A 12,666-nucleotide genomic window follows, 5' to 3' on the forward strand; every position below is an offset into this window, starting at 1 on the left:
TCCACGATGGCTATCAAGATCGCCCCCAAGCGCAGACTCCAAGGAAGAAAGACAAGGCGCAAAATGAACACCCAAGCCCTTCAGGAGCCCTCCAGGCGAGCCCATCTCCAAACAGCACTCAAGGACCATCTACCCACAGTACCCCCCGAAAATGTTGAGGAACATTGGAACAAACTGAAGACCTCCATCATCCAAGCCTGCGAAGAATCTATTGGATACCAAGCCAAGAAACATCAAGACTGGTTTGACGAAAATGACATCGAGATCCAACAGCTAATCGACAAGAAAAGGAAAGCCTTCCAAACATGGCAGAGAGACATCAACTGTGCTGCTAAGAAAAAGATCTACGCCAGTGCAAAAGCTGAGGTCCAAAGAAGGACAAGAGAACTCAAGAACATCTGGTGGACAAAGAAGGCTGAAGAAATCCAACACCTGGCAGATACCCATAATGCTCAAGGATTTTTCAAAGCCACAAAGGTCATCTATGGGCCAAGAAACCATGGCATACAGCCTCTACGCTCATCAGACGGAACCAAACTCCTGAAGGACCAAAAGTCAATTGCACTACGTTGGAAAGAACACTACCAAAGCCTCCTAAACCGCAGCTCCAGTGTGGCCGAAGAGGTCCTCTCACAAATCCCGCAACAACAAACCAGGGATGAGCTTGCAGCACTGCCTAGTTTGGAAGAAGTCAGCAATGCCATCAGCCAACAAAAGAACAACAAAGCCAGCGGACCGGATGGGATCCCTGCTGAAATCTTTAAAGAGGGAGGACCTGCGCTGACACACCAACTCCACCAGCTCATAGAAAAAGTGTGGGTGACCGAGAAAATCCCAGCAGACTTCAAGGATGCCACCATCATCACCCTCTTCAAAAAAGGGGAAAGAACAGACTGCGGAAACTATCGAGGTATCTCCCTTCTAACCTCTGCTGGGAAAATCCTCGCAAGAATCCTTGCAAACCGCCTTCTGCCCCTCTCAGAAGACACCCTCCCAGAATCCCAGAACGGCTTCCGCCCCTCCAGAGGAACTGTGGACATGATCTTCACTGCACGACAGCTCCAAGAAAAATGCAGGGAACAAAACCAACCTCTGTACATGGCATTCATCGACCTTGCAAAGGCATTCGACACAGTGAATCGCAGCGCTCTCTGGACCATCCTCCAAAAAATCGGGTGCCCAAGCAAATTTGTGAACATCCTGCGGCTCCTCCATGATGACATGATGGCAACAGTCTTGGACAGCAATGGCTCCCAAAGTGACCCATTTAAGGTGGAATCGGGTGTCAAACAGGGATGTGTTATTGCCCCAACTTTATTCTCCATCTTCATCGCCATGATACTTCACCTTGTTGATGGGAAGCTTCCCACCGGAGTGGAAATCATCTATCGGACAGACGGCAAGCTATTTAACCTCAGCAGACTGAAAGCCAAAACCAAGGTCACAACAACATCTGTTATAGAACTCCAGTATGCTGATGACAATGTCGTCTGTGCGCATTCAGAAGAAGATCTACAAGCCACTCTCAACACCTTTGCAGAAGCATACACAAAGCTTGGCCTGTCACTGAACATCGAGAAAACCAAAGTGCTGTTCCAGCAGTCACCAGCCATCCCCTCTCCAATGCCAGAGATACAGCTTAATGGTGTAACATTAGAAAATGTCGACCATTTCCGCTACCTTGGCAGCCACCTCTCCACCAAAGTCAACATCGACGCCGAAATACAACACCGCCTGAGCTCTGCAAGTGCAGCATTTTCCCGAATGAAGCAGAGAGTGTTTGAGGACCGGGACATCCGTAGGGATACTAAGGTGCTTGTCTATAAAGCTATTGTCCTCCCAACCCTGCTATATGCCTGTGAGACATGGACTGTCTACAGACGTCACATGCAGCTCCTGGAACGATTCCATCAGCGCTGCCTCCGGAAAATCCTGCAAATCTCCTGGGAAGACAAGCGGACAAACGTCAGCGTGCTGGAGGAAGCAAAGACCACCAGCATTGAAGCGATGGTCCTCCAACATCAACTCCGCTGGACAGGCCACGTTGTCCGCATGCCTGACCACCGTCTCCCAAAGCAGTTGCTCTACTCCGAACTCAAGAACGGAAAACGGAATGTTGGTGGGCAGGAAAAGAGATTTAAAGATGGGCTCAAAGCCAACCTTAAAAACTCTGGCATAGACACTGAGAACTGGGAGGCCCTGGCCCTTGAGCGCTCCAGCTGGAGGTCAGCTGTGACCAGCAGTACTGCAGAATTCGAGGAGGCACGAGTGGAGGGTGAAAGAGAGAAACGTGCCAGGAGGAAGGCGCATCAAGCCAACCCCGACCGGGACCGCCTTCCACCTGGAAACCAATGCCCTCACTGCGGAAGAAGATGCAGAGCAAGAATAGGGCTCCACAGCCACATGCGGACCCACAAGGAAACCCATGATGGAAGACCATCTTACTCGTCCAACGAGGGATCGCCTAAGTAATGATGACTACAATCATCCTTGAAAATAGAAGCTATAAAAGATAACTATTTGTGTTTTTAGCTGAAAGTGAGAAAAATGGAAGTAGGTTCTGCTTCTAGCTTTGCTATCAACACCACTTTCACTTCCATAGCTCAATGCTATAGACTCCTGAGAGTTAAAAGAGATGGAAGAGTTACTTTATTGGACTATGGGTACATCAACACTGTAGAATGAATGCAGTTTGACACCACTTTAACTGCTATAGCTTCATGCTATGAAATCACAGGAGCCTTCTCTGCCAAAGAGTAATAGGGCCCTTCCAAACTACAAATGCTATGTGTCCAACTGCATTCATTCTACAGTGCTTGGATATGGTCTACGGTTGCAGATGCATCCACCTTTATGAATCTTTAGCCTCCCAGCACAATAATTATTACCTTGTTTTTATCAACGTCTAGCCCAGGGGTCCTCAAATTAAGGCCCAAGGGCCGGATACGGCCCTCCAAGGTCATTTACCCAGCCCTCGTTCAGGGTCAACCTAAGTCTGACATGACTTGAAAGCACACAACAGCAACAATCCTATCTCATCAGCCAAAAGCAGGCCCACACTTCCCATTGAAATACTAATAAGTTTATATTTGTTAAAATTGTTCTTCATTTTAATTATTGTATTGTTTTAAGTGTTTTTTAGATATGTGCAGTGTGCATAGGAATTCATTCATGTTTTTTTTCCAAATTATAATCCGTCCCACCAACAGTTGGACTGTGACCTGGCCCCCTATTTAAAAAGTTTCAGGACCCCCGATCTAGCCTTTTATTGTTCAAACAATCAGACAAAAATATCCTTACCTGGACAGTCTGCTTCTTTCTTGTCTCGATTTTTCATTCTTAATAGAATACTATCACTGACATATGTGTAGTCCATGTCCATGGTCTCTGCTCCATTTCTTGTTTGGATATCTTCCTGTTGGGAAACATAGTTACAAAATAATTATAATAAACATTATATACTACACAGCATAGTATAGTAACAAAGGTTTTTGGAAAGGAAATGTTATATTTCTGATTTACTTTGAGTCAACATTAACAGACAAAGCTATAATATAGTTTAGTTTGTTCTGTCAGATGAACAGGTCACATTTTAAAACAACTTACTTTTGTATCTATCAGCATGACATCCATTTTGTATTGGGAAAGGTCAGCTCCTGGGTCTACACTCCACTGCACACTTTCCAAGGTCGCTTTATCTTTAAGGAAAAAAGAATAAAACAAGTGTGCAAAACTCCAAGAATACAATGCATATGAGATTGGAGGGGGGAGATTACATGCGTACAGGATGAATGTGGCCCTCAAGGCTGTTTCTTACCCCTACAACTGCTGAATTAGAGCAAAATATAGAAATTCAAACTAAGAAAACACCCTTTGAATGATAGAATCATAGAATAAAAGAGCTGGAAGAGACCACATGGACCATCTAATCCAACCCCCTGCCATGCAGGAAAAGCACAATCAAAGTATCCCTGACAGATGGCCATCCAGCCTCTGTTTAAAAGTTTCCAAGGTAGGAGCTCCTACCATACTCCGAGGCAGAGAGTTCCACTATTGAACAGCTTGTAAGGCCAGGAAGTTCTTCCCTTAAAACAAGTACTTCCAGTCCCTTTTGAAGGTATATTTCTGCCACTGAATTGTAACACAGTAAACATAAGGATGTAGCTACTAGCTAGTCGAAAGTTCAAGCAGAGAAACTGACAGAAATGGCCACTCTATGATATACAGTATGGACAAAGAACAACACAAATCATATGCAATGGCCAGTACAAGCCTTGGTGCACTGAATATGGAAAGCTTTTTGAATGTATTTATTGCTTTACTTTATTTTTAGCCCTATAAAAGGACTCAAAGGGGGTAACAATATGACAATGCAAATTAAAATAATGAATACAAAAATGTAAGAAGTGAATGAAAATATGATTCCGAGAGAGAGAGAGATGATATAAAGTTACATCAATAAATAGCATCAATAAAGTTACATACACCCAATATTCTTATTCTTTTAGTAATGTATTAGTAAAAAAGATACCTTGCTCATTGTGGCACTGTGTAGTTTTTGTCAGTCTGCAAGGATTTGGTTGAAGGACAGAAGCTGGCTCGCCTATTCCAAGTCCTGGCCTTAGTCTCTTATTTTTCGGTTCACAGTCACCAGAAACCTGTCCATGCAATTAAAATGCCAACAATTTCAGCACTAATCTTCAAAGGTCTGAATTCTCTAATTTGTTCATAATGCCTGTTAGTTAATTGGTTTAATCTTCTGACTTCTACTCCAGATACACAAATAAGCCACATAAAAATCTTCCTGAAAATACAGTACTATGTGGTATTTCTTTAAGGAAAATTATTTTAGCATGGCAAAGAAAAAAGAGAAAATTCCTTCCCAGCAACTGCAGGTGATTATTTATTTTCAATAAAACTCTTGAGCACAAACTTACCTTATCTCCAGAGATGTCTGATGGTAAGTCATCAATTGGCAATGATGGTTTACGAAAGGCAATGGTTTCCTCCTTAACATGTACTTCATCCTCTCTCTCTGGGGATGCTTTTCTGAGAGATTTCAGGATTGCTTCCTGTATACAGGGATCCTCTTGTGAGTCTTCATTCATTAAGCAGTAACCATTGATTATTTTAGACGAAGAATCTTTTGCTTGTGGTTGGAAAACATCATGGAGCGTTGTCTGCTTCAGCTTGACTTTGGAGGTCTCAGCACTTATGTGGGTTTTTTCTTGACAGCGAAAACCAGAAAAGCGATTAGACAGATCTAACGGCTTATCGCTCGTATTATCTCTATTGACAGCAGGAGGGATGTCTGCATGGGAGGGGAAGGCATTCTCTTTTTCACAGCTAAACACATGCTTGCTTTTCTCACCACCTTTCTTTCTTTTAGGACACCGGCTTCCTAACAGTTTCTGTGATGCGGGAAGGTAGTCGCTCTTAGCTCTCTCATCTTTATCTAAAAGTGTGTTGGTCACACAAGTTATGGGCTCATCCGCATTCTGCTTCAGAACCACTTGCTGACTAGTTGGAGACTGGCTGATAATAACTGAAGCTGTTTCAGTCCCAGGGTTAAGTGGCGCAAGGAAAGCAACATCTTCAGATTTTGATCTCACTTTCTGAGGTCTAAAAAGGGAAGAATTGTTCACTGGGTTGACTTTCAGATTTGACTTACGTCCTGCTGCTAGCACAGAAGGGGAAAGACTTGTGTTCATGCCCAAGGTGTTCTTCACGCTGGCAGATGCTCCAAAAACAGGAGAAGCTGCCTTAGAATCCCAGTCTACAGATTGAGAGGCATCTTCCTGCAGATCTGAAAATCTGAGCACAAGTTACAAGTTTACAGTTTTCATTTTGCTTAACGGAGGAATGGACAAACTTGTCAGAATAGTTGTAGTTATTTCACATGTATGTTTTTCAATGTGTTTGTATTAACATTGCAATGTATTAGTATTGCTTCTCAAAGATGGATTCAGTCATGTTCATTTATTGTTCAGTTTAAATATGCAGTAGAATTGTTATTACAAAGTTACAGGCCAGAGAGTGAAACTGTGATAACACGAAATTCCTTTGCCCTGAGAAAACTAGGGAGTGTACCAGCCAAGAATATAGATAACACGGAAGGGCGGATCTTTCGTTTGCTGTATCTTCTTCTTGCTATGCTTTGTTCGTCGCCATCTTTAGTTCCATCAAGTAGTCCTTTGTGTATAGACGCTTTAAGTAAAAGCTATCTTGAAATTAGAATGCTGCCTGAGTTTGTTTATTTTGAAACCTCACGCTTGCTGTGCCGAGACTGGAGAGTCTAACTCTGACAAAATGGTTATGGGCCCTGAAATTACCAGAAGTTATCTGAATTATCTGAATTTATGGATTTATGGACATGCTGCTGGAGCCGTGAAGTTCAACCCAGTTGACATGAGAGGCTGACGGAGCATGGGAACTGGAACAGCCTGACCGGAGCAAAAGGAGAGTTTTGCTGTGGCTATCCAGTGTGAATTGACGAAAGGATTACAGCCCTGCGGTGAGTGACGCGGCTGAGATTTGAAGGAAGATACGCAGCGGGGCGCGCTGGGCCTATTAAGAAGTCGTTAAGAGGGTGATTGATGTTGGAATCTGCCAAGCCATAAAACTGCCAGAAGCTGTTTTCTTTCAGCTGGGCTTAAATTCGGTGTCCGAAGGTTGCTATGGCTACTTCAAAGTTCCAACCGGCTTGTGAGGATGACAGACAGAATGATGGATATAATGAATCGTCTGTGAGGTGTGCAGATCGTCATCGGTGTTATTTTTGCAACAGACGAGGACATTTTAAAAGAGATTGCAAAGAGAGAAAGTTTCAACTCAGAGGAACGGCCCATGGGAGATATGGAGCCGAGAAAAGTTATTGCAAAGATGAGCAGAGAAGCAGCGGCAGAAAGATAAATTCCTGTGTGGTGACAGCTGCAGCCAAAGAAGCGGAACCTTTTAAAAGATCTGCCAGAGTTGAGCGGAGGTGTTACAACTGCAATAAAATTGGACATTATGCCCGGAATTGTGTGGAGAGAAGATATCAGTCCAGAGGGGGCCGTGTCCTTGGAGTTAGAGTCAAGAAAAGCTACGGAGCCAGAGGGGGCTATTATGGGAGAAATAACTCAAGTCAAGCTGAAGACGCAAGGATCATGGTTGCTGCTGCAGGAGAACTGGATGGCATCAAAAGAGACAGATGGATTTTAGACTTGGGTGCTACACATCATATTACAAACAATTTGAGTCAAATGACCAACGTACAATACACCCAGGGCAACATGGTAACTATGGCTGATGGGTCTTATCTCATGTTTGAAAGATTTGGGACTTGTTATATCCCTTGTATTAATGTTTGTTGGGAGAAAGTTTTGTATGTACCAGAAATGAGAACTAATCTGTTGAGTGTAGCAACTTTGACTGATCATAATTACCAAGTAAAGTTCAAAGGAATTTATTGTTATGTTTTTGACCAACGGGGTGTTTTGATTGCGAAAGGTGTGAAGAAAGATAAAATGTACTTAATGTTTGAAAAATTGAACCAGACAGAGAGCAATGAGAATGTGCAAATACAATGTGTTAAAAATGAAATCCAACATGACAGGTGCATAGATTTACTTCATAGGATTATGGGACATGCTGACATGGAAGTCTTAAAGAAAACTTTAAATTTGTGTCCAGAACATGAGCTTGAAAGATGTTATTTTGATTTAAGATGTGCGATCTTTAGTGAGGTAAAAAGTCAATCGATTAAATGTTATAAGAAATCCAAGATTAGAGCTGAGAGACTTTTTCAAATAGGGCATATTAGTATTGCAGGACCTTACCAACAAAGTGGTGGAAAATCGATATTTACCATGTTAATAGTAGAAAGATTAAGTAAATTTGCTTTTGTTTATTTCCTGAAGGATTTGTCTGAGACAACTGAGAAGCTCAAAAGTTGGTTAAAAATGGTGTTACAATAACTCTATTACATACATGTGGTTTGCTTAATGGTAACTTCTTGACTCTTAATTCTCAACTTCAATATTCACTTATTCACTTATTCTTTTTCTTTAACTTCACTCTTCACTTTTAAATTGTAACACATTGAAAAAGAGGGGGAATTGTCAGAATAGTTGTAGTTATTTCACATGTATGTTTTTCAATGTGTTTGTATTAACATTGCAATGTATTAGTATTGCTTCTCAAAGATGGATTCAGTCATGTTCATTTATTGTTCAGTTTACATATGCAGTAGAATTGTTATTGTTACAAAGTTACAGGCCAGACAGTGAAACTGTGATAACACGAAATTCCTTTGCCCTGAGAAAACTAGGGAGTGTACCAGCCAAGAACATAAATAACACAGAAGGGCGGATCTTTCGTTTGCTGTGTCTTCTTTTTGCTATGCTTTGTTCGTCGCCATCTTTAGTTCCATCATGTAGTCCTTTGTGTATAGACGCTTTAAGTAAAAGCTATCTTGAAATTAGAATGCTGCCTGAGTTTGTTTATTTTGAAACCTCACGCTTGCTGTGCCGAGACTCTGACAAAACTTTGGCCCTCCAGGTGTTTGGGACTTCAACTTCCACAATTCCTAACAGCCGGCAAGCAATTCGGAATTGTGGGAATTGGAAGTCCAAAACTCCTGGAGGACCAAAGTTTGCTCCTGACTGATTTAAAGGAAAATATTACAAAAAAGTCAGTCTACTGAGAAAAAATAACACCCAGCATAAGGTAATGTTATTTAAATGTTGACACTTTTAGAAGTGTTGAACTTACCAATCAGAACTTGGTGTATACAACAGAGAATGGTAGTGGTTCTGATACTCATGAGTCCTGCAGAGACCTGGCACATCCTTTCCAATTATTATAACTTAATTAAAGTTAAAAAATAATTGAAATGCCCAATCAACAATGAAATAAAGCATGAAAACATTGAACTCAAACTATAACACAATAAGAATTGCAAACTGCTCACCAGCAGGTCTCTTTCAAAACATCATTAAAAGACAATTAAAGAAGTGATATAAACTGTGGAATCTTTTTTTTAAAAAAACAGTATTTGCCTTACTCAGAAAAAGACATCACTGTTGTGTCAAGCAGTCACCTCAGTGGAGGGCATTTTATAATCAGGATGATTTTGGCTGAGAAGGTCCTATCGCTAATTCTCAAATTGCATTCCATTTGGCAGGCAAACTTATGAAGGGGCTTTTCAATTTTTCAAACTTTAAAACTTACCCCAAGTTGTCAACATTACTTTTAGGACAGTTGTAAAGCACATTTTTTCTGGAATCTCCCTGTGGTTTCTTCTGATGCCTCTATGGAAAGCAACATAATTTTACAAAGAATTCAAACCTTTTAGGATTCCTCCTAAGCACATATTAAAAAGGCACAATCCATTCAGATCCAATATGTACATAACCCTTTTTTTATATTTCAAATCTCAGCAATCACACATTGGTGTCAGATCTGCATTTAAACACCACAAATGCTGATTGGAATATATAGACAATTTAGTTGTTTGTGTAATTTTACATCCATCTAATAATGTGACTGCAGATTTAAGTTTCTTTGAGCACAAAACCATCAACTCGTTGTATACAGTGTGAATATATGATCATTATTTCAATAGAAATAAGAAAGTAGAATTAGAAATTATTATGTTTTTGACCTATAACCAAAGAATCTAATTTGAATTTCATCAATACAATCTATAGGAAAATTATAGCTCATCCACAAAAAATGTATCATCAATATAAAAAAGCAAACAGACAAGCTGTAAATCTATTGTGGTTGTTTTATGTCAGATTTTATGTCAATATATAATTTCTATTTGGTTATGTTGTTTAAGTTACCGATGTTAGGTCTTAATATTGTTTGCGTATGCATTCGAGATTATTATGTCTGTATTTTTTGTTTTACTGAGGCACTGAATGTTTGCTTTTTTGTATGTTGGAATCCGCCTTGAGTCCCCTCGGGGATAGAGGGCAGAATATAAATAAAGTATGATGATGATGATGATGATTCTGCTTGAGTTCAGATGTCCACATGTTCATCCCTATTCTTAGAAATGTTGTACGTAAACCATGCCCATCCAAACCCTTACAGGCAGTCCCCAAGTTACGAGCAAAATCAATCATTAAGTTGAATTCGGATGGAAGTCGGAACAGGTACATTTCTTAAGTGTAACTCCAGCCATAAACATGTTTTAGCTTTGGATAGCATGGGAAATGTCTGTGCCCCTGTACAGAAGATTTCACCTCACTTTCTGTGATAACTGGAATTTGAAAAAATTGGCTTGTTGTGGAAACAAGTATTGGTGATGAATCTTCAGTGGAGACATCTTTTCCCCATGATAACTCTTCCAGGACTGAATTTCCCTTCTGAGAGGTAGATTTATCTCACTTCCTATTATCTCATTCCTGCTCTTAACTATGGGTCATTTGTAAGTCAAATGTTTGTAACTTGGGGCCTGCCTGTAATTCAATTTACTAAACCATATTACCAGGCAAATATGGCATAAACTTATTAACAAGGATTCAGACATGCTAGCAATTACACCTTGCATTACATATATAGATAGATAGATAGAGAGAGAGAGAGAGAGAGAGTTGATTTAATTGCTGCCAATAACTGTTGTATTTTTGCTGAGTCATTTGGTGAAATGAGCAGAATGAAGGACTCCTTCCCCACCGCTGGAGAATTAATCCATCAACTTGTGATGGATCATAAAAAATAATACTCACGATCTCATCAAGTCCAAGTGTTTCTGCAACAACTGTAGCCAAATTAAAAGGTGATGTTTTGTCAGAACAGTCTCCCTTCACTTCCTCATCTGCACCAATGAAAAAAAAGGAATAATCAAATCGCATCATGTGAGATAAAGTGCATTCCAGTCTTGCTACTGGACTTTACGTAAGTGGAGTTCATAAACCTGACAACCATAAAATCAGGGATAAATTATTTCCCATTTAAGAGTATTTTCGGGAGAGTATTTTTGAATTGTCGGTTACAGAAAAAAAAAAACTACTATAGGCTTACTCTTTCTATTCCCAAGCTCCTCTACAGAAAACATCTGAGTAAAAGGTGGCCTTCAACTTTATTCACAATAAAAACAATAAAGAAGTTCCATAAAAGATAAAACAAATTAAAAGGATTCAGAAAAAGATAATCTAGTGCCAAAATGATAGCAAGCAGGTAATAATAATAATAATAATTTTATTTCTTTCCCGCCTCTCCTTGTGACTTGAGGTGAGTTACAACACAATTAAAAAACATGAACAGGTACCAAGCATGCCTTGCTGGGGAAAACATCCTAGGGTCAGGGCAGCACCATTTCTGCTTCAATTGCCAGGTACACTGGGAAGAGGTCTCCAAAGATCTGGACAGTTACGTGTGGACAAAGAGAGTCCTTCAGATTTACTAATTCCCAAGCCATGAATGGCTTTAAAGAAAAAAACAGAACGAGATTTTGCAGTGCCATATGGTTCACTAAATGTACCTAATACATTAATGCATTTTTAGTTCAATATTGCTCTCATTTAAATCTATCTGAAATTAAACGCAGGAAGGAGCATCCTAAAACACATGGGGCAAGCCCTAACTTCACCTTCCACAATGCTACACTTGTCAGCAGTGCTTTCAAACTAAAGCATAATTGCCTGAGTTTGAAACGGATAGCTTGATTGCATGTGTAATTTCCCAAAATGGAGACACAGATCTTATTTGTTGGTGCGTAAACTATAATCAAGAATTAGAGCTAGCTCTACACATTTCTAGAGACCCATTCAGGTATTTGGAAGTGAATACCCAAAGAAGAGTAATGAATTGCTTGGCATCATCTGCTTGATTCTTATTATCTGATGATATATATTTCTGTAAAAATAAAAACTGAAAGGCTGTGCAGGAAAATAATATAATTTGCATATTACAAAGCAGTGACATTTCAGAAGAGTTCATTTTCAAATGGAAAACCTATATAAAAATTGTTGAGTGTAAAGGCTTCAGTTTCCTTCTGTCACCACAGAAGTAAGGAGTTATTGTTTTTCCAATGAATTCCTACAGGGAAAATCACTCCAAAGCAGTGGTTCTCAACCTGTGAGTCACCAGGTGTTTTGGCCTACAACTCCCAGAAATTCCAGCAAGTTTACCAGCCGTTAGGATTCCTGGGAGTTGAAAGCCAAAGCATCTGGGGACCCACAGGTTGAGAACTACTGCTCCAAAGAGAGGTACTTAAGCCAATTTACCGTAAATGCTATTATTAAATTGAAATACAGGATGCTGAAACATACTGTATTTACTTGAGACTGGGGACAACTGTGGATCACAAGTATCCGCCACCAGTATTTCTTCTCCAGGATGAGCATGTTTTTGAGTAGATGATAGTGGAATCTTTCCAAGCTCTAAAGAAAGAAAAAATAATGTTGAAAAAACAGATACAGCTCTGCCACATAATACTAATTAGATGTATATGATCTTTGATTTGCTGTTGTATGCCTTTAAGTCCTTCTTGAATGTTTTCCCTCAAAGTGACATTTCATACCTTAAAAATTTTAAGAAGCAGTAGCTATGTTGTTACTATACACAATAAAAGAATTACCTAAATATTTTAAAATATTAATTTATGTTGCTCTTTTAAAAATTCATTTAACTTGAAGCTATATGAATATGGCACAATTGTAGTGTTACTAT

The 12,666-nt window shown here is 39.9% G+C and overlaps 1 protein-coding gene across 6 annotated transcripts in view; it reads right to left on the reverse strand.

Annotated features, from left to right (window-relative positions):
* Positions 1-12,666, reverse strand: part of RBBP8 (RB binding protein 8, endonuclease) — a 60,996-nt gene that overhangs the window by 17,231 nt on the left and 31,099 nt on the right. For 4 of the 6 annotated variants that reach the window (XR_010909810.1, XM_067467449.1, XM_067467451.1 and 1 more), the window contains 7 exons: positions 12,267-12,377; positions 10,722-10,810; positions 9,214-9,293; positions 4,938-5,814; positions 4,532-4,658; positions 3,607-3,698; positions 3,301-3,415 (listed from right to left, as the gene is read on the reverse strand). Coding sequence is in view for 5 of the 6 variants with exons in the window: in XM_067467449.1 (XP_067323550.1) it covers positions 3,301-3,415; positions 3,607-3,698; positions 4,532-4,658; positions 4,938-5,814; positions 9,214-9,293; positions 10,722-10,810; positions 12,267-12,377 (1,491 nt within the window). In the remaining variant the exon portion in view is untranslated. The remainder of the gene's footprint in view (positions 1-3,300; positions 3,416-3,606; positions 3,699-4,531; positions 4,659-4,937; positions 5,815-9,213; positions 9,294-10,721; positions 10,811-12,266; positions 12,378-12,666) is intronic. The other 2 variants (XM_067467452.1, XM_067467450.1) reach the window with 2 other exon arrangements.

This window comes from Anolis sagrei, chromosome 4 (assembly GCF_037176765.1).
Source record: "Anolis sagrei isolate rAnoSag1 chromosome 4, rAnoSag1.mat, whole genome shotgun sequence".
In the NCBI taxonomy this organism is placed as follows: domain Eukaryota; kingdom Metazoa; phylum Chordata; class Lepidosauria; order Squamata; family Dactyloidae; genus Anolis; species Anolis sagrei.